At 42.2% G+C, this 21,341-nt stretch overlaps 2 protein-coding genes across 5 annotated transcripts in view; one reads left to right on the top strand and one right to left on the bottom strand.

Moving 5' to 3' along the window:
- Positions 1-5,016, bottom strand: part of TLR1 (toll like receptor 1) — a 43,760-nt gene extending 38,744 nt beyond the window's left edge. For both annotated transcript variants that reach the window (XM_067735727.1, XM_067735729.1), the window contains exon 1: positions 4,788-5,016. The gene's annotated coding sequence lies outside the window, so the exon portion shown is untranslated. The remainder of the gene's footprint in view (positions 1-4,787) is intronic.
- Positions 5,017-5,083: 67 nt separating this feature from the next.
- The window catches only part of FAM114A1 (family with sequence similarity 114 member A1), a 62,869-nt gene continuing 46,611 nt past the window's right edge, over positions 5,084-21,341 (top strand). Inside the window, exons 1-3 of one of the 3 annotated variants that reach the window (XM_067735734.1) lie at positions 5,107-5,198; positions 5,760-5,911; positions 13,673-14,028. In XM_067735734.1, coding sequence (XP_067591835.1) covers positions 13,681-14,028 — 348 coding nt within the window. In that variant the 5' untranslated portion in view covers positions 5,107-5,198; positions 5,760-5,911; positions 13,673-13,680. Of the gene's footprint in view, positions 5,199-5,759; positions 5,912-13,672; positions 14,029-21,341 lie in introns of those variants that run through there. The other 2 variants (XM_067735733.1, XM_067735731.1) reach the window with 2 other exon arrangements.

The raw sequence follows: 21,341 nt of genomic DNA on the forward strand, positions 1-21,341 counted from the left end.
CTCAGCCTTCAGTGCCTCTGTGGCCTCATTTCCTTCCACTCTGCCCCATCCTCCCTCTGCTCCAGCCACACTGGCCATCTTACCATGCTGTGAGCACACCAAGCATGCTCCCACACTGCTCCTGCCGTTCCCCCTGCCTGAAACTGTCCCCACATATCACCGTTGTTCACTCCCTCACTTCCTTAAAGTCTACACTGAAGTGCCGCTTTATCTGCAGGGCCTTCCCTGACCACAGCTGCTTCCACCCATCATTCCCTAGACCCTATAGACTATATTCTGCTTTATTCCACCACCTTGCACATTATCTAGTTAGGGTCTATCTGCCTTGCGACAGAATATAAATTCTTGGAGGGCAGGACTTTGCTCTGCTCCTTATATCATCCCTAGTACCTAGATCAGTTTTAGGTACGTAGCGCACTCTCAAAAAAATTTTGTTTAGGGGCTTCCCTGGTGGCGCAGTGGTTGAGAGTCCTCCTGCCGATGCAGGGCACACGGGTTCGTGCCCCAGTCCGAGAAGATCCCACATGCCGCAGAGCGGCTGGGCCCGTGAGCCATGGCCACTGAGCCTGCGCGTCCGGAGCCTGTGCTCCGCAACGGGAGGGGCCACAACAGTGAGAGGCCCGTGTACAGCAAAGAAAAAATTAAAAAAATAAAAAAAATTTTTGTTTAATGAATGGTTGGGACCACAGTGTAGAACGATTTCATAATATCTAGTGATGGTCAACTGGCTATTCCATTTCTAGCCTGGGATACAAGAAAACATACAAAGTTGACCATAGCAGCTCTATATGCAATATAGTAGGTAGCACTATATTGGCATTCAGCACATGTAACAACATGTAATAGTGAAACATGAAACACACTAAATGTCCATTGTGTGGGGAATGGATATATGTGGCACATTCATACAATGGAATCCTATGAAGACTTAAAAATGCATGTACTGGAGCTACATGTATGAATATGAATGATTCTCAAAAATATAATGTTGAGTAATTAAGTGTACAGGATGTTATTTATAACATTTTAAAACACTGAAAAACAATTTTATATAGTGTTGATGAATGAGGATATGTGCAGCCAAATGTAATAGAACTATGGGTGGGAAGGATGCACAACAACCTCAGGACACTCGTTACCGTTACCTCTGGAGAAGGTGGAGACCAGGAGGAACAGGGTTCAAACATATCTGTAACTTTTTTCTTTTTAAAAGAAGGTTCTAAAATAAATGTGGCAAAAAATAAGATTTGTTAAATCTACATATTTTCATACCATTCTCTACTTTTCTTCACACACATAAGTATTTGTCATATTTTTCCCAACCTGGGTTCTTGGACTCTTTAATCAATAGAAATTGCTAAGAGGCCAGACGAGGAATTCAGGCAAGGCTTTATGGGGACTCGTGCTGCAGCATGAGGGATTGAAAACAAGTAACAGGTGCCCTTGCTCGAGCCCCAAGGTGGGTGAGCTGGTCCCTTAAATGGGGTGAGGGTGAGGGCAGATTTGTGGGTTGGGCTGGAGGGTTGCTTAGGTCATTTGCCTACCCCCTTGGTGGTGCTGCATGCAGGGATCATGCTCAGGACGCTGCTTTTGCTCCTGGCACTTCAAAAGTGGCAGTTGGGTTTTGGCTTTTTTGTATCTTATTGTTCATATTTTGCCCCAACTGCACATGCATGCAGCTATCTTTAGTCCCTCATAGTTTCTTTGTATTCTGTTGCTTGAGGAGACATGTGTCCAGGTACAAGCAGTGCAGGAAAGGGTCCCAGGTCCCAGGTCCCAGCCTGGCTCAATATTATTCTCTAGTTTTCTATATATTTTAACTACTCCTGAGTCTTTTAAATAAAAATTGCTTACATTGCCAAAAATTAAAGTTTTGAAATAAACCAGGTGGGCTTGAAGCAGCAACATTTGAGTAAAAGGGCATAATTAGCAGTTGGCAACAAAACCTGTTGCTTGATTGATAGTCTCTTATTGTAAAGATACAGTTTGGGTCAAAGGAGAAAGAAAACTGGATAAACCTACCTAAGGAGACAAAAGACCTGTACTCCTAAAACTATAAAACTGATGAAAGAAATCGAAGATGACACAAACAGATAGAAAGATATACCATGTTGTATATACCATTGATTGGAAGAATCAATATTGTCAAAATGACTATACTATCCAAGGCAATCTACAGATTTAATATTATCCCTATAAAATTACCAATGGCATTTTTCACAGATCTAGAACAAAAAATTTTTAAAATTTGTATGGAGACACAGAAGGCCCTGAATAGCCAAAGCAATTTTGAGAAAGATAAACGGAGCTGGAGGAATTAGGCTCCCTGACTTCAGACTATACTACAAAGCTATAGTCATCAAAACAGTATGGTACTGGCAAAAAACAGAAATATACATCAATGGAACAGGATAGAAAGCCCAGTAATAAACCCACTCACCTATGGCCAATTAATCTACAACAAAGGAGGTAAGACTATACAATGGAGGAAAGACAGTCTCTTCAATAAATGGTGCTGGGAAAATTGAACAGCTACATGTAAAATAAAAAAAGAAATTAGAACATTCTTTAACACCATACACAAAAATAAGCTCAAAATGGATTAAAAACCTAAATGTAAGGCCAGATACTATAAAACTCTTAGAGGAAAACATAGGCAGAACACTTTGACATAAATTGCAGCAATATCTTTTTCAAGCCATCTCCTAGAGTAATGGAAATAAAAACAAAAATAAACAAATGGGAACTAGTTAAACTCAAAAACTTTTGCACAGCAAAGGAAACCATAAACAAAATGAAAAGACAACCCACAGAATGGGAGAAAATATGTGCAAATGATACAACCAACAAGGGACTAGTCTCCAAAATTTACAAACAGTTCATGTGCCTCAATATCAAAAAAACAAACAACCCAGTCAAAAACTTAGCAGAAGACCTAAATAGACATTTCTCCAAAGAAGACATACAGATGACCAAGAGGCACATGAAAAGATGCTCAACATCACTAATTATTAGAGAAATGCAAATCAAAACTACAATGAGATATCACCTCACACCAGTCAGAATGGTGTTAAAAATCTAAAGATAATAAATGCTGGAGAGGGTGTGGATAAAAGGGAACCCTTCTACACTGTTAGTGGGAATGTAAATTGGTGCAGCCACTATGGAAAACAGTATGGAGGTTCCTTAAAAAACTAAAAATAGAGTTACCATATGATCCAGCAATCCCATTCTTTTGCATATATTCATAGAAAACTCTAATTCAAAAAAAATACATGCACCCCAATGTTCATAGCAACATTATTTACAAGAGCCAAGACATGGAAACAACCCAAATGTCCATCAACAGATGAATGGATAAAGAAGATGTGGTACATATATACAATGGAATATTACTCAGCCATTAAAAAGAATGAAATAATGCCATTTGCAGCAACATGGATGGACCTGGAGATTATCATACTAAGTGAAGTAAGAGAAAGACAGATATGATATTGCTTATATATGGAATCTTAAAAAAAATGATACAAGTGAAGTTATTTACAAAACAGAAACAGACTCACAGACTTAGAGAACGAACTTATGGTTACCAGGGGGGAAGAGTGGTGGGAGATACATTAGGAGTTTGGGATTGACATGTACACACTGCTATATTTAAAATAGATAACCAGCAAGGACCTACTGCATAGCACAGGGAACTCTGCTCAATATTCTGTAATAACCTAAATGGGAAAAGAATTTGAAAAAGAATAGATACATGTATATGTACAACTGAAACTAACACAACATTGTTAATCAACTGTACTCCAATATAAAATTTAAATTAAATTTAAAAACAAGGGGAGGGGGTTTCCCTGGTGGCACAGTGGTTGAGAGTCCGCCTGCCGATGCAGGGGACACGGGTTCATGCCCCGGTCCGGGAAGATCCCACATGCCGCAGAGCGGCTGGGCCCGTGAGCCATGGCCGCTGAGCCTGCCCATCTAGATGGAGCCTATGCTCCGCAATGGGAGAGGCCACAACAGTGAGAGGCTCGCGTACCGCAAAAAAAAAAAAAAAAAAAAACACAAAGGGAGGAATGCCTGATAGGGCTGTTGCCTTTCAGCAGGGCAAGGAGGGGCAGGTGTGGCAAAGGTATTTGCTATGCCCTAGGCAGGCACAGAAGTCACAGGCAATGGTGTTTGTGTCTGTGGTACACCAAAACACACCTGTCACACCTGGAATACAATTTGCTAACACTCACAATGGCAGAACTCAGAAAGAATCACTGTTTTTAAAATTAAATTTTCCCTAAACTTTATACAAAAAATTACAATACACATACATATTCACAAGAATAGGTTTATACTATATACACACTTTTGTAAGCTTCCCTTGCTCTCAACTTAATATTCGGCTATGGCCCGCCTTCCTTCCATATCAACAAATTGGACGTACAGTTATAGTTAATGACTACAGCATGTCCGATTGTTTGAAGTTACCATAGTTTACTTCACCAATCTTTTTACTGGGGGACAGATTATTTCCGCGTTATTTTCCCCGGCATAAACAACCACAATAAACATCCTTGGACGTACATATTTGTACATTTGACTGTTTACTTAGTACAATTCGCAGATGTGGAATTCCTGGGCCAAAGCTAATACATTTGAATTTTGATCCGCATTTCTAAACTGGCCTTCTAGAAAGTATTTTTATTCGGTTGATTGGTTTTAAATCAAATTACACTCCCACAAACAGAGTAAGACAAAGCTGTTTAAAGCACCACCAGGGGATCGCAAACTCTTACTGAACTTGAGCGGTCCCTTCTCGGTGAAACTGTCTGCGGTGTTTCCTGGGCGCTTTTAAAGGAAGGAAAGGGATCCGGAGAACCCCGAGTCCCGCCCTGGGTGGGGGTGGGCGCCCCTCCAGTTCACCCGGAGGCGCAAAGCCAGAAAAGCCAAGTTCCCCAAGCTTGGTCGGAAGCGCGCCCGCGACCCCCGCAGCCTGAGGAAAGAGGTGCCCGGGACTTCCGCCGCGCTCTGGGCTGGGGCGGGGTCACGGGGGGCGGGGCCCTGTCGGGACCGCGGGGCGGGGCAGCTCGGCTCGTCAGCACCCGTCCCCCTCCTGGCCCGCCCTCAGGCCGCGTCCCCGCCAGCCCTGCCGACGTGGCGGGGCGGGACCCGGCGGGCGCTCACGCGCGCACTCGGCCGCCTGAGCGGTAAGAGCCCTGGGTAACTCTCGCCGTCGTCCCCTTCCCCGGGCGGGCAGATGGGGGGGGGGTGGATGCGGGGACAGCCGCCGCGGGGTGGTGGGGAGACCCTGCCGTCGCTGCTTGTCCTGTTCCCGGAGTCGGCAGGGGCTTGGCACGGGGCGCAGGACCCGGAGGACCGGCCTTGGGTGAGGGTCCCGGGCGGCGCGAGCGTTGCGGCCGAGGGCCCTGCGTGGGTGCGGGCGTGTGAGTGTGTGTGTGTGAGTGTGTGTCGCTCCGGGTCCACGCTCATGCACACACCCACACGCCCGCACTCTGGCTCTGCCCCCTCGGCCGGCGAGAACCTCTGCGGAGCCTGTCTTGTGCTCCCGAAGTATCCGGTCCAGCACCATGCAAGTCGGAAAAAGTTTCCCCAAGGTCCTAGGATCGACTGAGAGGTAGGCTGCGGGGTCTCCGCAGCGGGGGACACAGAGGAAGCAAGTCCCATCCCGGGGTTCGCTGCCCTTGGCCTCGGAAAACTGAGCTCAGGCCTTGACCTCCCACCCAAGCTCATCATCTCTCCCCCTGCAGACGCCGGCCGTGTTGGCTCTTCCACCCCAGCCAACACTTTAAGCCAGCAGCACCTCCATTCACAGCTCCCAGGTTGAGTCCTACTCCCTACGCCAGCTCCCCAGCCCCCCAACCTGCCCACCCAGTTGGCTCATCTTCTTCCCTGGAATCTGGTGAGTATTTCCAGCCATCTCAGATCAGGCGCCTAAACTTCACTGCCCTTTCCTAGAGTAGGAGACCTCTCTGTATCATCTTAAGAGTGATCTCTGTCCTACCGATCCTATCAATTCCCATCCTAAACACGGAGAGAGTCAGGCAGGTAGCTTTTTAAAATCAATGTCTCTTGAACTCCAGAAGACCTCAGCCAACCTGAGGAAACTGAGAATGAGGCAGGCTTACTCCTCAGAGGCCTCTCTCTGCTTTCTTTTCCGCCTAGTGCTCCTTTCCTACCTCACCCATATCCATTCCCTGCTCTCTCCTTCCTTTCTCCATCAAAACCTGAGCTCAGGAAAGACTGATAAACTCCTTACATCATAAGCTTTAAGCAAAAGAAGGAAACTTTCAGGGTGGAATTTGAGGCTCCACGGAGCCAGTCCAGAAGGAATTTGAGGGTAGGAAGGGACCTTGCTGAATCTCAGGGATTCAGACCATATAAGCAGCCATTTATTTATAAGACCAGGCTTACAGGACTGAGATGGTGAAGAGATCTTCTGGGTACTCTGGGATCTCGATACAGGGAGGCCTTGGTGAGCTATGAATTACTCTCATCTGCCTCTCCACAGGGGTTGTCGTCACTCCTGTTTTCCAGAAGATTCTCTGTAATGTTTCTGTAGGACTTTATACTCCACAAGCTTCAATTAAAGCAGGATTCAGTTTGAAAAAAATAATAATAAGACCAGGCTTATATGGAACGTTGTTTCTTTTTAATCAATATCAAACAATATATTTCAGTTCAGTAAATATTAGAGGGTCCAAAGCCAAACTATGTGCTTGTTGGTCACAGTTCTGGAGGAGAGAATGACAGAGAAATAAATATTCCTTATAAATGCCATAGAAGTCCATGCAAGGTATCATGAAAAACACGGAAGAGAGAGTAATTCATTCTTTGGAAGGAGTGGGACAAATTCAGGAAAATTTCAAAGTAAACAGTGACATTACACATTGAGAAACAAATAGGAACTTGCCAGGCAGTTGGAGACAGGGCATCCTGGGCAGAGAAACCAGCATAAGCGGAGGTGGGGATGTTTATGAGCTGTGCCGGCAGTGATGGAGCATCTGGTGAGGGAAGAGTGTCGGGTGTGTTGAGAGTTACAGAAGCGGATAGAGAGATTGGAGCTGGATTGTGCGGGGCCAGGGATGCCATGCAAAGGTGTTTAAACCTAATGGTTTTTAAACAGGGGAGCAGGTAGGTCCTCTCCGTGTTTCATAAAATTACCTGGCAGACACGTGGAGGCCGGACGGGAGGATAAAGAGACTGGGCTCTGGGCACGTGTACTTGTCAAGCACCGTAGAAACTCTTGCAACCTGGTTAAGAGCCTGTCATCCACAGTTTTTGTTCCTGGTCTTTCACTTACTGGCACTTTTTGAAATTGGGAGCAGTGATTTCACACAGGGTATGGTATTACCAAATTCTTATTTTGCCAAGTGAGATCATTAAAAAAAAATCCATGCACTACACCACTATTTCATAAAATGAAAGACATTTTAATACCAGGAAAAGCACGAAGGCTAAACTTGCAAGATGAAGGCAGTGCTTTACATTTAATAAATTTAGCTTGATGAAAAACTCTCTATCTTGTCCTCATTTTCCTCTGTCATCATGGACTGGTTCCAGTCCTGCAGTCTGGTGTTGGGGAACAAAGTATCCAGATCATTTTGTCCAGCCTTACTCTACGTAGGAGGGAGTGAGGAACAACAACAAGAATGAGCTGTACGCCCACAGAGGGATGGTGGGACCAGAGCATGGCTCTTTGCGCCTCAGCGTCCATCCCTCCCATCCCTCGCTATTCCTCCATATCGCTCTTGGTCCAGCCACACAGCATCTGTTCTGAATATCTACATTCATTCTTGGGCATTTGCACATACTCTTATCCCATCATGCCTGAATAACTATCAAAGCCGCTATCAAGGTTCTCCCATGTATGAGATCAGTCTTGTTCAGGCACATCTTTCCCTGCTTTGATGTGCTGTTTTGCATCATCACTTAACCATTTCATGTTAGATGCAATAGTTTCCTGGGCCTTCACTGACCAGGAATAAAATGAAAACAGATTATTTGTTTTCTGAAGGATAGTAACCATGTCTTCCGTTTTAAACTTATTTTTGGAGCTATGATGTTGCTGCTCCAATACCTAGCATAGTTCTGGGAGCATTCTAGGTGATGAATGAATTTACTCATGAAAAACTAACTTATTCCCAGCCCATAAAGGCTTCTTTATATGCCACTCTTCCTCTCCTTGGAATCTACTGAAGAAGCCTCCTTGTTTCTGTGGGTTGAGGCTCCCTAGCATCAAAGCCACAGGACATGGCTGCAGCGATCAACATTCCAAACCATAAATCGGGAGATTTTAAGTCTGACTGCTTCTGGGGCATCCAGGCAGAGGTGGGGGCTGTCCCAGGAAAGAGCATGTATCACAGCTGTGGTCCTTCTGGACACCAACAGTCACTGCATAGAAACAGCTGTGTCTTTAGAACACAATTTCTAATGGCTTCAGACAAAAGGGCACCGCCTTAAAAAAGATTACATATCTCCTGTCATAATAACATCCAGAGTAGACAAAGATCTACCAGGACAAAAAAGGTTTGGGAGGGGATTCTTTTTTGGTTTTGGTTTAGGGAAAATGTGGACCTGTAACAGGCAGAAGTTCATGTACAATTAGAAGTTAAAGTAGGGCTGAATATTATGGTGACCATTTTCATTATTTGAACAGATGTAAAAATATAGTCTTTCTGAAATTTATAAGTTGTCTATAAATATTTCCTAACAGTATTGGTTCAGCACCTGATAGATGAACTTTGGGCATGTTTCTGAAGGAATGGCTTCATGTTGTTGCTTGAATACAGAGCAGCTGCAGGGAAGAGAGGTTTTGTTCGATAATTTTTCCACAATTGAGGTGAGCTGACTTAGGGCAGTTTGGCCATCAGAGATGGATGAGGGCTGTAGGGCTCCTCTGTGCAACATCCCTACCAAGACTGATTGTACTATGAATCCACCTCTCAGATGGAGTTCTGCCTCACACCCACATGTATATTAGCGACCAGGCTCAGTTATGTAGCTTGTTCTTGTAGGTTGATGAAGTCCTAGCTCTCTTTGCTTTTAGGACTGCTCTGGTGGCAGGACTCAGCTAACCTTCTAATCAGGCTTTGATGTTCTCCTGCAATTAGCAGAAGAACTAGAAAAACTCTACTGCAAAGTTCAATAGCTGCTGGACTGAATATAATCTTCTGCCCTGGAAATGGAAGAGCTGAAAGCACTTGTGCATAATTTCTTGCCAATCCACTTTAAGCACTATTTCCATTTTATCAGTGAAAAATGCTTTTAATACCCCTTAGGATAAGTAGTACCCCCTGATAAATAGCGATCAGAGAGAGGGATAATTGAACCCTCTCAAAAGGTGAACACTTCATTACAGAATCTGAAATGCTAAGTAAGTAAAGACCCTGGAGAGTATATTCCTGAATAGGGCGCTTCAAATGTTAACCAGCCACCCTCAGGGCATAAAATACAGCTAACTCACATAGATGTCACATGGTATGTGCTGAAATATTTTAGCACTGGGAACAGTATCACAACAATTGAGGGTGAAGCAGATACAACAAAGTGTTTATAATGCTTTTTATTCACCCATGAATGTTTATCATAACCAGGTTTATTCTCATGTTCCTGCTTATAGAGAAGTGAAATAGCTTGGAACTTCTTAATAATCCAGATCAATAAGGATTTTCAAATTATCTTACAAAGAAATTAAGATATCAGACAGTGCCTATGACCAGCTGTTGATGAACAAAAAAATGGGAATATAAGTGATGTCCAATATGGACCCATTCTCCTTATGGTTGTGCCCCTAGGACCCAGGCGGGGTTAGGGCAAATTAGGACAGAGAACTCTAGGCCATGGCCGTCAAGCAATGTCCTAGACCATGGGTTAGCAAACATTTTCTATAAACGGCCAGCTAATAAATATTTTAGGCTTTGCAATTTTGTGGGCCATATGGTCTCTGTTGCAGCTATTCAACTCCGCTGGTGTACTAGAGAAGCCATAGACAGTACATAAACAAAATGAGCATGTCTGTGTTCCAATAAAATTTTATTTACCAAAACAGAGGGAAGGCAAATTTAGCCAGCAGGCTGTAGTTTGGCAGCCCCTTTCCTAGGCCAGTCCTGACTCAAGGTTTTCATAAAGATTTTATAAGTTTCCATGTGATGATAGCTTTTCAAGTACCCTCCCTCAATCTCATCCCCCTCCCATGAACCACAGTAACTACTCCTTTTCTGTACAGTGGCCTTTTTCACTCTTTACTATTTCATCTAGGCATTGACCATACTCATTGACAGACCATATCCAACCTTGAATATCTGAAATTTAATATCCCACCTAAAAGGAAATATGCATTATTTGCCTTTCCCATCTGTAGACTTGTTTACAGGTGTGTTATCAGAGAATTCAAGTATTTTTGTTTAAAAAGAGACATTCTAACTCAGTTATCTGGGAGGTGAAGGAACAAAGGAAAGACAATATGGGTCATTTGGAACCACTTGCTGTAAGATAACTCCTGAGTAGTGAATGGGGTAAAGACATTTTCTGCTTGCTTTCATTCCAAATTACACTTTAATTTTAAATCTCCACAAAAATATTAATACAACTCAACACACATATTTCTTGAGCTTCCCACTATATTCAAGAAACCATGTTAAGTGCTATATAAAATATGAAGACAAAACAAGGAAGATCCTTGTCTTCATAGAATTTACAGTATAGTAGGAAAACACTCAAATGACTGATCAAAGACGATTGTAACCCTCCAAAGTGAGACAGATGCAAAGCACTCTGGGAAGTTCAGAGGAAGAAAAGTTATATCCAGTTGGGAAGAACAAAAATAGAGGAGGCGGTTATTTTAAATGGGCCTTAAATATGTTAAAACAACATACTGAACCAACAGCCATCTGAGGTTCTTTTGTGAATGTCAGGCATTTTTCACATACTTATGTTGTCTCACTTAAGGATTTGGAAGGGCATCGTGGGAGGTAAACCTAGTGGGATCAGAGCACAGAGGTCCTTGGATGGCAGCTGAAGGATGTAGCTTCATCTCAATAGGAAGTGGGAAGCCCCTGAGGATGTCTGAGCAGGAGATGATGTAATTAAAGCAGTGAGGTAAAGGGTGGGGAAGGATGGGGAAGTGAAAGGGAGAACAGTGGAGAGGTAACCCCAATATTGAAATCATCAACATGAACCAAATTGAGGACCTGACTGAAGGTGATGGCAGGGAAAATAGAAGTCAAAGAAAGGATATGGATTCTGAATAAAGAGCCTCTAGGATTTGAGCACTGGTTGAATGTAAGAGAAGAGGCAAGTGGCATTGCAGATAGGGCTCCAACGTGGCTCAATCTCAAAGTCAGACGTGGGTTCAGATCTCAAATCTGCCACTGTTTCTTAAAGTGTGACCTCTGAGCATCAGTTGCCTCATCTGTAAAATGAAGCTCGTCGTAGCTAACTCACAGGAGATAGCACGTTTAAAGAGCTTGGATTTAATAGGCACTCAGTAAATGATAGCTATTGATATTATATATTCTTGAGAAAGTGAAGGTTTGGTCAATGACAGCTCTGAGATTTTAAGCCTGGGTTATTGGAGAAATCTAGGTGCCATTAAAAGAAACACAAAGGTCAAAGTGAAGATCTAGAATTAATGGCAAGACAACAGGTTTCCTTTGGGATAGAAAGAGATGTTCAGCTGACGATTAGAACTGCTTATCCAATGGTGGAATTTTTTCTATGGCAGTGTATTGAGATATAATTCATACATAACAAAGTTCACATACTAAAACTTCACTCTTTTTAAATGTGCAGTTCAGTGGTTTTTAACATGTTCACAGAATTGTACAGCCATTACCACTATCTAGTTTTAGGACATTTTCATCACCCACAAAAGAAATCTATACCCATTAGCAGCCATTACTCATTTCCCCTCCCTTCAGCCCCTAGAAGCCACTAATTTACTTTCTGTCTCTATAGAATGGAGGTAGATATTTGAGAGTCACAACATAGAAGTGTGTAAAACTGTGAGAAAGGAATGTGATTCACCAAGGGAGAGAAGGTAGCAAGAGAAAAGAAAATAGCTAGACAACTTTAGGGAATGGCTATTTGAGGGGACAAGAGGGTTGGCATAGGCACGTGAGTTCTAAGTCTGTGCCATCATGTGGCCAGTATGTTAAATGGCTTCCCATATACTGTGGTTTTAACAGTGACCAGAGATTTGACCAACTGGTAAACACTGAGGTCAACAAAAATACCCACTGATTTTCCTGAGACTTGGCTTCCTGTATAGTGAGAACACTGTGTCTTTATTTTAGACTAAGAAAATTATCATCTTGAATAAGCCTTCTAGATATGTGTTATTCAGTAAGATAGCCACTAGCCACACATACCTGTGTAAATTTAAGTTTACATTATTTAAGATTAATATTTTTTTTTGGCTGCACCGCATAGCTTGTGGGATCTTAGTTCCCCAACCAGGGATCGAACCCAGGCCCACAGCCCTGAAAGCGCCAAGTCCTAACCACTGGACCACCAGGGAATTCCCTAAAATTAAAATTAAAACTTAGTTCCTCAGTTGCACTAGCCACGTTTTAAGTGCTCAATAGCCACAGGTGACTGTTAGCTACCATATTGGCCAGTGCAGATACAGAACATTTTCATCATCACTGAAAGTTCTGTTGAACTGCACTGTTCGATATGATAGCAATAACTTGCAAGCTTCATAAAGAGTTTTCTGCTTCGTAGATTATTTTGTAATGGCTACATTCCTTATTTGGCTTAATATTGGCTTCTTTTTTTTCTGTTTCATCCTTGTGTTTTTCCATCTAAACTATTGTCCAAATATAGCCCAGGCCTTCATGGGCTGGTACCCAACAAGGCACACTTATGTGTATGTATGTCTCTCTCAATTTGAATTTCAGACCACATTGCAAAGCCAAATGTCAAATATTTTTTATAAGCTCTCAGGTATTTTCCATGCTTATTCTCATTATGGCTAAAAATATAATTAATAAAGTCATATTAAATAAGTACTTTCACAGATACAGATAATGCTCTTAGTTCCCATATGCATATTTATTTCTTCATGCCAAGTAAGAGATCCATGAAAGTTTAAAGAGAGCACGGTTGGCTTGTATTAGTTTTTTATTGCTGTTGTAACAAAGTACAACCAACATAGTGGTTTATAATAATACACATGTATTCTCTTATAATTCTGGAGTCTCTGAGGGGAGAATGGTTTCCTTGACTTTTTCAGCTTCTAGTGGCCACCAGTGTACCTTGGCTTGTGGCCCCTTCCTTCATCTTCAGAATGCATCACTCCAGTCTCTGCTTCTATCATCACATCGCCTTTTCCTCTTTGTAGTCAAATCTCCCTCTGCCTCTCTCTGATAAGGACACTTGTGATTTCATTTAGGGCTCACCCAGATAATCCAAGCTTCTTAATTTAATCATATCTTCAAAGTCCTTTTGGCCATATAAGGTAACATTCACAGCTTCCAAGGATTATGACATGGATATTCTGGGGGGCCATTATTCAACCTACCCCAAGGTTACATAAACTTTCTTCTTGGTAGAAGAAAGGTTACCCCCACCAGATTTAACTTAATTATTCAGGGCTTTGAATTAACGTTTAACAATTCGGATTAAAGCATAAGATGTTTGTTTGTAATCATGTTGACAGATATTAAAATGTCTGATGATGGTGACGATACCTTAGCCACTGGAGACAAAGCAGAAATCACCAACATGCCCAATAGTGATACTTTACCCAAAGATGCAGAAGCGCACTGTGATTCAGCTACGATTTCAAATGAGCTAACGCCAGCTGACCCCAGAGGAGATGTACATGAAAATGCGGCTGTTCAGGGTGCAGAGACTGCTGACACTGGACTCACTGAGCAGCCCAAAGACCCCGGTCCCATGGAGCACCCCCGCAATGGAGAAGTGACTGAGGATACCCTTGTTGAATGCATTGACTCCGTCAACCTCGAGGCAGAACTTGGATCCGAAATACTCCTGAAAGAGCAGAGTAATCCGGTAGGAGTGGTTCACTTGACTCAGTTCAACCTAAGTTCTTACTGATACTACCATGGCCATAGATTTGTGCCAGGCTCTTTGGGTAGGGATTAGAAGTTCAGTATATACTGTGACATTACCTCTGTCATCAAAGATGTGTTGTGTGGTGAGAAAAGGCTTATATGAGAGTAATTGGTCATTATAATATTTGCATTTTGATAATTATTTTATTATTAATAATAACAATCACCAATTATTGGGCACATCCTGTGTGCCAGGCACTCTGCTAGCTACTCTATATGTTATGTAATTCACTCTATACAACAGTTCTTTGAGGTTCTAAGCTGGATATTATTGACCTCAAGTTATAGATGAGGCAACCAGACTCAGAGATATTAAGCAACCCAGTAAGATTAAGCTACTCAGTAGTATATGGAAGATATTGTAATATTGAACATAATGAGTCCAAATTATTAATGAACCTGATTCCACCCTAAACAAGTCAATGTTTCTTTAACATCACTCAAATTTTGATACATATTTACAAATCTACTGTGAAGATCTTAAACATTCAGATCACTCATTTATTATCACATACCACCGTCCAGGGGACCAGAGGCAGAACACGTTCATGCTTCCCTTCAGTGCCTGCACCTGTCTCTCTGGGCGATAAGACAGACCAGTGTCTCCCAGGTGGTACCTGGTTCCACATCAGTATGACCATCAAGCTGGGTTTTCCTGACACCTTCCCCTCCATCCATGTGGGGACTGGAAAGGGTGGGGAGGCCCTGTCCTCCAATCCTCCCTTCTAGAAGGATGCTACGGTATAGGGGAAATGAGAGTCTTCCCTCTGCCAGGCCCAGCCCTGCTCTCCTGGAGTGTACCACACAGATCACCGCCTTGAGGTGACTCTGCTCCAAGCAGTGAGGGACGGGAATGAAGCAGGGGGTCGGGGGGGCCTGGTTTTCATCCTCCATCTATCGTTAACTTTGTTAGTTTGAGCAAGACACCTAATTTCTCTGTGCTTCAGTTTTTCCTCTGTAAAATGAGGACTTTGCACACGAAGACCACGAGGTATCCTTCCAACTAATGTTTTGTGATTCTTTTATTCAGAATCAAACTTCTTAGCCACAGTTTCCTCAAAGCGACTCTTAGAATTATTCTAAGATGATATGAGCTTCCTCAGGGAAGAGGGGGGGTTCCCATCACTGGAGATGTTTAAACAAAAGCAAACAATCATTCTGCAGGAACGTCATGGAAGGCATTTGAGGACCAGATGGGAGTTTGGATCAGATATGTAAACATACGTGTAAAATTTTGTTTACAAGTTCCATGATATCACAGACCCTTTAAAGCCATCCATGAACCCCCCTGAGGGAACTCCTAGACCAGAGGGTCTCGACCCTAGCTGAACATTTCAACCACTGAGAGAGCTTTAAGAAATAATGATGCCAGGATGTATATTAGCCTGAATTCTCAGAGAAACAGAACCAATAGGATATACCCTATTCTTGTATTTACCTATATGCCTGACTCTGGAACCTGGGTTCCCTCCATGCTGTCTTTCTATTGGGGGACCACTGGTTCCCAATTGTTATTGTAAGTGCTACTATTGATACATATTAAGACACTATGTCTTAGCCACACCATTTTGACCGAAGACGACTTAAAGAAACTACAAAAGCTCCACTGATTCAAAATACGTGAGCTCATGAAGGCTAGATTATACATTCCAATTTCAGACTTCTGAAAGTTATAACAAGATTGCCAATAAAGATAGCACAAAAAAATTCAGTATGCTCCTACACATCCATCTTCCTAAATTTTGAGCAAATCGAATGAATCCTGCTCTTGCAAGCACTTTATAAACCTCCTTAGTGCTACAGGGAGAGAGCCAACTGGCAGACAGGTACTCCCCTCCTCTCCCAGCACCACTGATAGCTTTCAAGGACTTTGAAAAGGTGAGCATTTCCTCATAATGAAGCATCACAAAAGTACCTGGATGGAAATACAAATATTAGCCACAGAGTTGGGGCCATGGCTCTGCATGTGTGTGTGTGGCATTGCATCAGGAGCTCAGATAGAAATGGGGTGTAGGAGGAATTCTTGTGAGTATATTGGTTCTAAGAAGGCAGAAAGCTGATATGGGTGGCTGGAAGGGCCTTGAAGGGAAGGGATATATCTCTTTCACCCAGGTTCCATTTAAACCCTTCTAAATAGGTACAAATATAGTCTCCTTTAAATAATTACCAGAAAAGGGGGTTCTGCTATCTCTCGTGGCAGCCTATCCTTGTATCTTAGGTTAATATAGAAGAATTTGGTTTTGTGCTTCATCTTCAAGCATTGTTCGTTTGCTGTTTTATTTGCTGTTTGTTGGACACTGATAAGAAGTCCTTTTGCAGTGATGAAAACAACCATTTTTCTGTTGATCCAGCAGATAATGAATTCTACAAAAAATCTTCAATGAAAAGTTCTTTTACAAGTTGGCTGTTTGGATCTTGAACACAGATCCCCTGAGGGATGTCAAGTCCTATAGGTGTAGTCAAGCTCCAAAACCTATCTGATTCCAGGTGTATCTGAGCCTAAAAGAATCTCATCACCTTTAAAAAACGTTTCTAAGGGAAAATTCCTGCTTAAAAAAAACCTGGCAGAATAGTCTTTGAAGACGTAAACTTATATAATCTAGGACACACTAGATTTTGTGATAATGGGTTTAAATGTATATATTTTTCTATAAGTGGTCTGAGTTCCCTTAAAATCCACATTATTAGCTTCACCTTTGCCTGAGCCAGCATGGGGGCCATAACTTGGCAGGTAGGGCGGTGTGACAAGGAGGGGGCCTGGGGCCAGCGGTTCTGCCAGCTACTCAGCTGGCACCTCTACCTTGAAGGATCACACCGTTCACAGTTGATGCACTCAGAGAAGCTATTTCTGTCTTTAGGGCCCCTTTCTCATCCATTCTGATGTACAGACTCAGAAGCCATTGAGTTAAGGCTTCCTTCAGGACTCCACTCTACCACATCCATAAGAGATGGTCCCCAGCCTCACTTGAACTTTGAAGGTTGTACTAGATCCTTTAAGGCCTCAACCAGCCTCAGGATACATGAGTTATGCCCCAGAATCTGAGTAGTACAACTATCTTCAGGACGCCTACCACCTAGATGGGTAAGGCAGTGTTGCATAAAAGCAACTATAGCATGTCTTATAGTACTAGATAGGACAGGCACAAGGTAGCCTTAGATAGAGCACTCAAATCAATCTTAAGGAGTCAGTGAAGTCCTAAGCTTCCATTCAGAGATGTTTGTCTTGAGTGCTAGCCTGGAGCGACATTTATTCCCAGAGATCTTGTGGGACCTTATTATGTACTAGTCTATCAGCCCCTAAAAGATCTAATCTAGATAAAATTTCTCTAAATTCTTAGCACCAAGAAATATTTCCCAGAGTAAAAAAAATTTCATCCCTACTGTCCTACACCAGTGCATAAGACCAATTATGAAGAAGGTAAAGAACGCAATGTTACAACTAAAAGTACTCTCAAAGGAAAACATAGACTACCACTCAATAGTTCTGTCCCTGGAAAAGGAAAAGCAGGGTGTTTAAGAGCAATAAAATTGCTATCAACAGAGACAAAGATGAGAGAACATAGGCCAAGACATGCTGATGATAGATTTTTGCCTCTTAAATGAGTGAGTAGAGTTTGCTACAATTCTGTTGGAGTATTTCTCCTTTTAAGCCTCTCTCCATCATGGCACCTGATTTTTGACTTGGGCAACCAGGTGGATGCTGTTGCCTTATGGCTATATTGGGCAGTGCGTCCTAAATCTGGTGGTATATTAGAATTACCTGGGAAGCTTGTTAGAAATTCAGATTCTCAGGGTAGAAACCCTGAGAGATTCTTTTTTAAAAATTTATTTACTTTATTTATTTTTGGCAGCGTTGTGTCTTCGTTGCTGCGCACGGGCTTTCTCTAGTTGCGGTGAGCGGGGGCTACTCTTCATAGCGGTGTGTGGGCTTCTCATTGCGGTGGCTTCTCTTGTTGCAGAGCACGGGCTCTAGAGCGCAGGCTTAGTAGCTGTGGTCCACGGGCTTAGTTGCTCCACGGCATGTGGGATCTTCCCGGACCAGGGCAGGAACCCGTGTCCCCTGCATTGGCAGGCGGATTCTTAACCACTGTGCCACCAGGGAAGCCTGCTGAGAGATTTTTGTTTTGTTTTGGTTTTGGTTTTTGTGGTACACGGGCCTCTCACCATTGTGGCCTCTCCCGTTGCGGAGCACAGGCTCCGGCCACACAGGCTCAGCGGCCACGGCCCATGGGCCCAGCCGCTCCGCGACATGCGGGATCCTCCCGGACCGGGGCACGAACCCGTTTCCCCTGCATCGGCAGGCGAACTCTCAACCACTGCACCACCAGGGAAGCCTGAGAGATTCTTATTCACAAGATCACAGTAGAAGCCAAGACTCTGTATTTTTAATAAGTTCCCCCAGATAATACTCTTGCAGTCAGTCTGTGGACCCGTGTTTGGGAACCACTAATACGGGAATCGTGTAAAATTGAGAAGATGGTGAGTTCCATATTGAACATGAGATGAGACATCAAGTGAAGATATTTTGTGGGCAGTTGGTTATAGTGGTCTGGAGCCCAGGGGATAGAGAGAGATTTGGAGGCCAGCAGCAACTGGATGTTATTTAAGTAATGGGAGTGGGTAAGATTGCCCAGGTGTTATATATAAATAAAGAACAGAGGCCAAGGACCTGGCCCTGAAGTCTCCTGTCTCTAAGCCACTTTGGTCATGGATCGCTCTTTGATAAGTTGTGATTGCCAGCAAAGTTCATTCTATAAATGAAATCAAATCTCAAATCACATTATACTACACTGACGTTTTAAAATTAAACATTAACTAACAAGAAAGTTAAAGATAGCTTGTGAGAACTCATGTAGGCTTGAGAATGTGCCATTGTTTTGGACTTTTAGGTGCTTTGACCACTACCCTGCGTGAAAGGTGCATTCAACACAAATGTCTAGAATTCTAGGGGCAGGGGTTTCTTCCCTTATACCTGGCATCAGAAACCAGAATTCTCCAGAGTTCAGAGATGGATAGAAGATCATTTAGTACAGGGAAAAACCCTTTCTTGCACCCTATTCATGTAAAGGTAGGAAGAGGCTCTAAAATATATTTAACCATCTACAAGTGTTTAATACCTTTAATTTCACCATCGAGAACCCCTTTCAGATATTTAAAATGCTAGTCAACAGTCCACCATGTTTACCAGTTAAAGCCCATTTCTGTAATTCAGTATGCTAATTAGCAAAGCATCATACGTTAATACAGATGCAAATAATAGAAGTGTTCATTATAGCTGCCTTTGAGGTATGGCTTTCCTGATTAGGATGCCAGCTGACCACCTGGACTGTGTGTATTTTATTGGAATGCAGTTGGGTTGTATCTTAATCTAAGGAGCTTCCATAATATCACAATATGCATGTGGAAACTTTCTAAAGTAAACTGAAATCATCATAATAAGGGATGGACAAAAAAAGCAAGAGTCAAAAGATAGGTCATGAAAGCCATGAGAAGAGTCTTTTAAGAATTGAAAAGTGCTTAAGCTTCTGATGCTACTGAGAGGTCAAGAAATAAAATGACTAAAATGAGTCCATGGCTTTGACAATGAGGAAGCCATTGTGATCTTGGTGAGAATGGTTTCATGAAATAGTGACCATGGGAGAGTCACCATGGTGGGTAGAGGAGTGGAGGGGGTGGATACAGAAGGCAGGCATCTTTTTTAAGAGTTGAAGAAGAAAGAAGGACATGGAGCAGAAGCCAGAGAAGTTCGAAAGAAACATTTTGTCATCGTGATTTTCATTTGCTGGTTTTAAGATGGAGGAATCGTGCACATCATTAAATGTGGGAAGCAGCCAGAGAGAAAGGTTGAAAAACCAGGAAAAAAGGGAGAACCAACCTTCCCAGGCCCAGAGGAGTTCAGATGGAGGTGATAATTACAACTAAGACGAAGATATCATTTCCGTTATGATAGAAGGGGAGGAAGTAATTGTGACTGGGGATGCAGTAAAGTTAGATTTGTATTGAGATAGGTTTTTGGTGTAGGCTAGTCTGTGTTTTGTCCATAAGAAAAAGCTACTCAGACTTTTAATTTGGTTTAAACAATTAGTGTTCAATATATTAAGGTTACAGATTCACAATGTCAATTCTCCCTAGTATTTACATTCATCTCACAAATCTTACTGTATTTAGAAGCCTAACATAATTGAACAGTCACTTTCAAGGGGCTTTTGATTAATGCTTGGTCCTTTTTGCCAACTTAAACACTGTCAAATATTTTTAAACTACATCTATAAACTTAATATACATTTTAAGTACCTCATTTATCTACTTAAACAAAATCTTGCTGAGTACTTAAAAATTGTTGTAAATCTTAAATTTATAGAGTAGACTAAACAACCCCTTAGGTGGCATAACATTATGCATAAACTTAGGAAGATTTCAACTTAAAAATCAGAAGTCTAATAATTCAATTATTCATTTTAAATTGATTTTCAAAAAATTGTCACTCTAATCAGTCAAATTCCTTAAACATCAGTAGTATAGAAAAGACCAAATATGCACAAAATGATTAATAGCATATTTCACGCTTTAAACCTTTCCATATTTGATGTTAAATCTTCCTAGAGTTGAGTGATGCATACTCACCAAGGAAGAAGATTACCTGGGAATAACTGAGGCCATTTTCAAGCAAATATTTCGACAGAGCTGCAGGCCTCCAGAGTAATTTACATCCTCCCAAATGTCACACTGGGCCCTTTTTAGAACAGCTGTGTCACAAGTTACAAAACTTAAAAAGGCTTTGGTCTCATAACTCCTACTGTCCACATCCCAAGACCAAAGTTATACACAGTATCTGATTCTTGATCTACCCAAGGAAATAGGACAACCAGGTTGGTCTTTATCCTTTAAGAGAGGTACATATATCTTCTATCTAAATGTTAAAGGCCTTTGAATTTGATGGAATTCTAAGATTTGTGCATATTTTTCTATCTAATGATACCTTTGAACTTGATAGCCTAAAAATAAATAAATGTCTTTTATATTTAAAGAACTTCGAACTTGATAGAATCTTGCACTCTTTCATGTTCTTAGGACCACACAACAGTTATAGATGTTTAAATGATCTCCAGTTGAGTTTTGGAGATCCCTCTTGATCAAACCAAGTCTGATTTGCTGTTACAATATGAGGTCACTCTTCTGTGAGTTTATGAGGAAGGGACAGGAAGTTGAGAGAGTTCTTATCTGATGGCTTCTGTTTTCTCTGTAAATTAG

This window comes from Pseudorca crassidens, chromosome 4, assembly GCF_039906515.1.
Source record: "Pseudorca crassidens isolate mPseCra1 chromosome 4, mPseCra1.hap1, whole genome shotgun sequence".
Classification (NCBI taxonomy): domain Eukaryota; kingdom Metazoa; phylum Chordata; class Mammalia; order Artiodactyla; family Delphinidae; genus Pseudorca; species Pseudorca crassidens.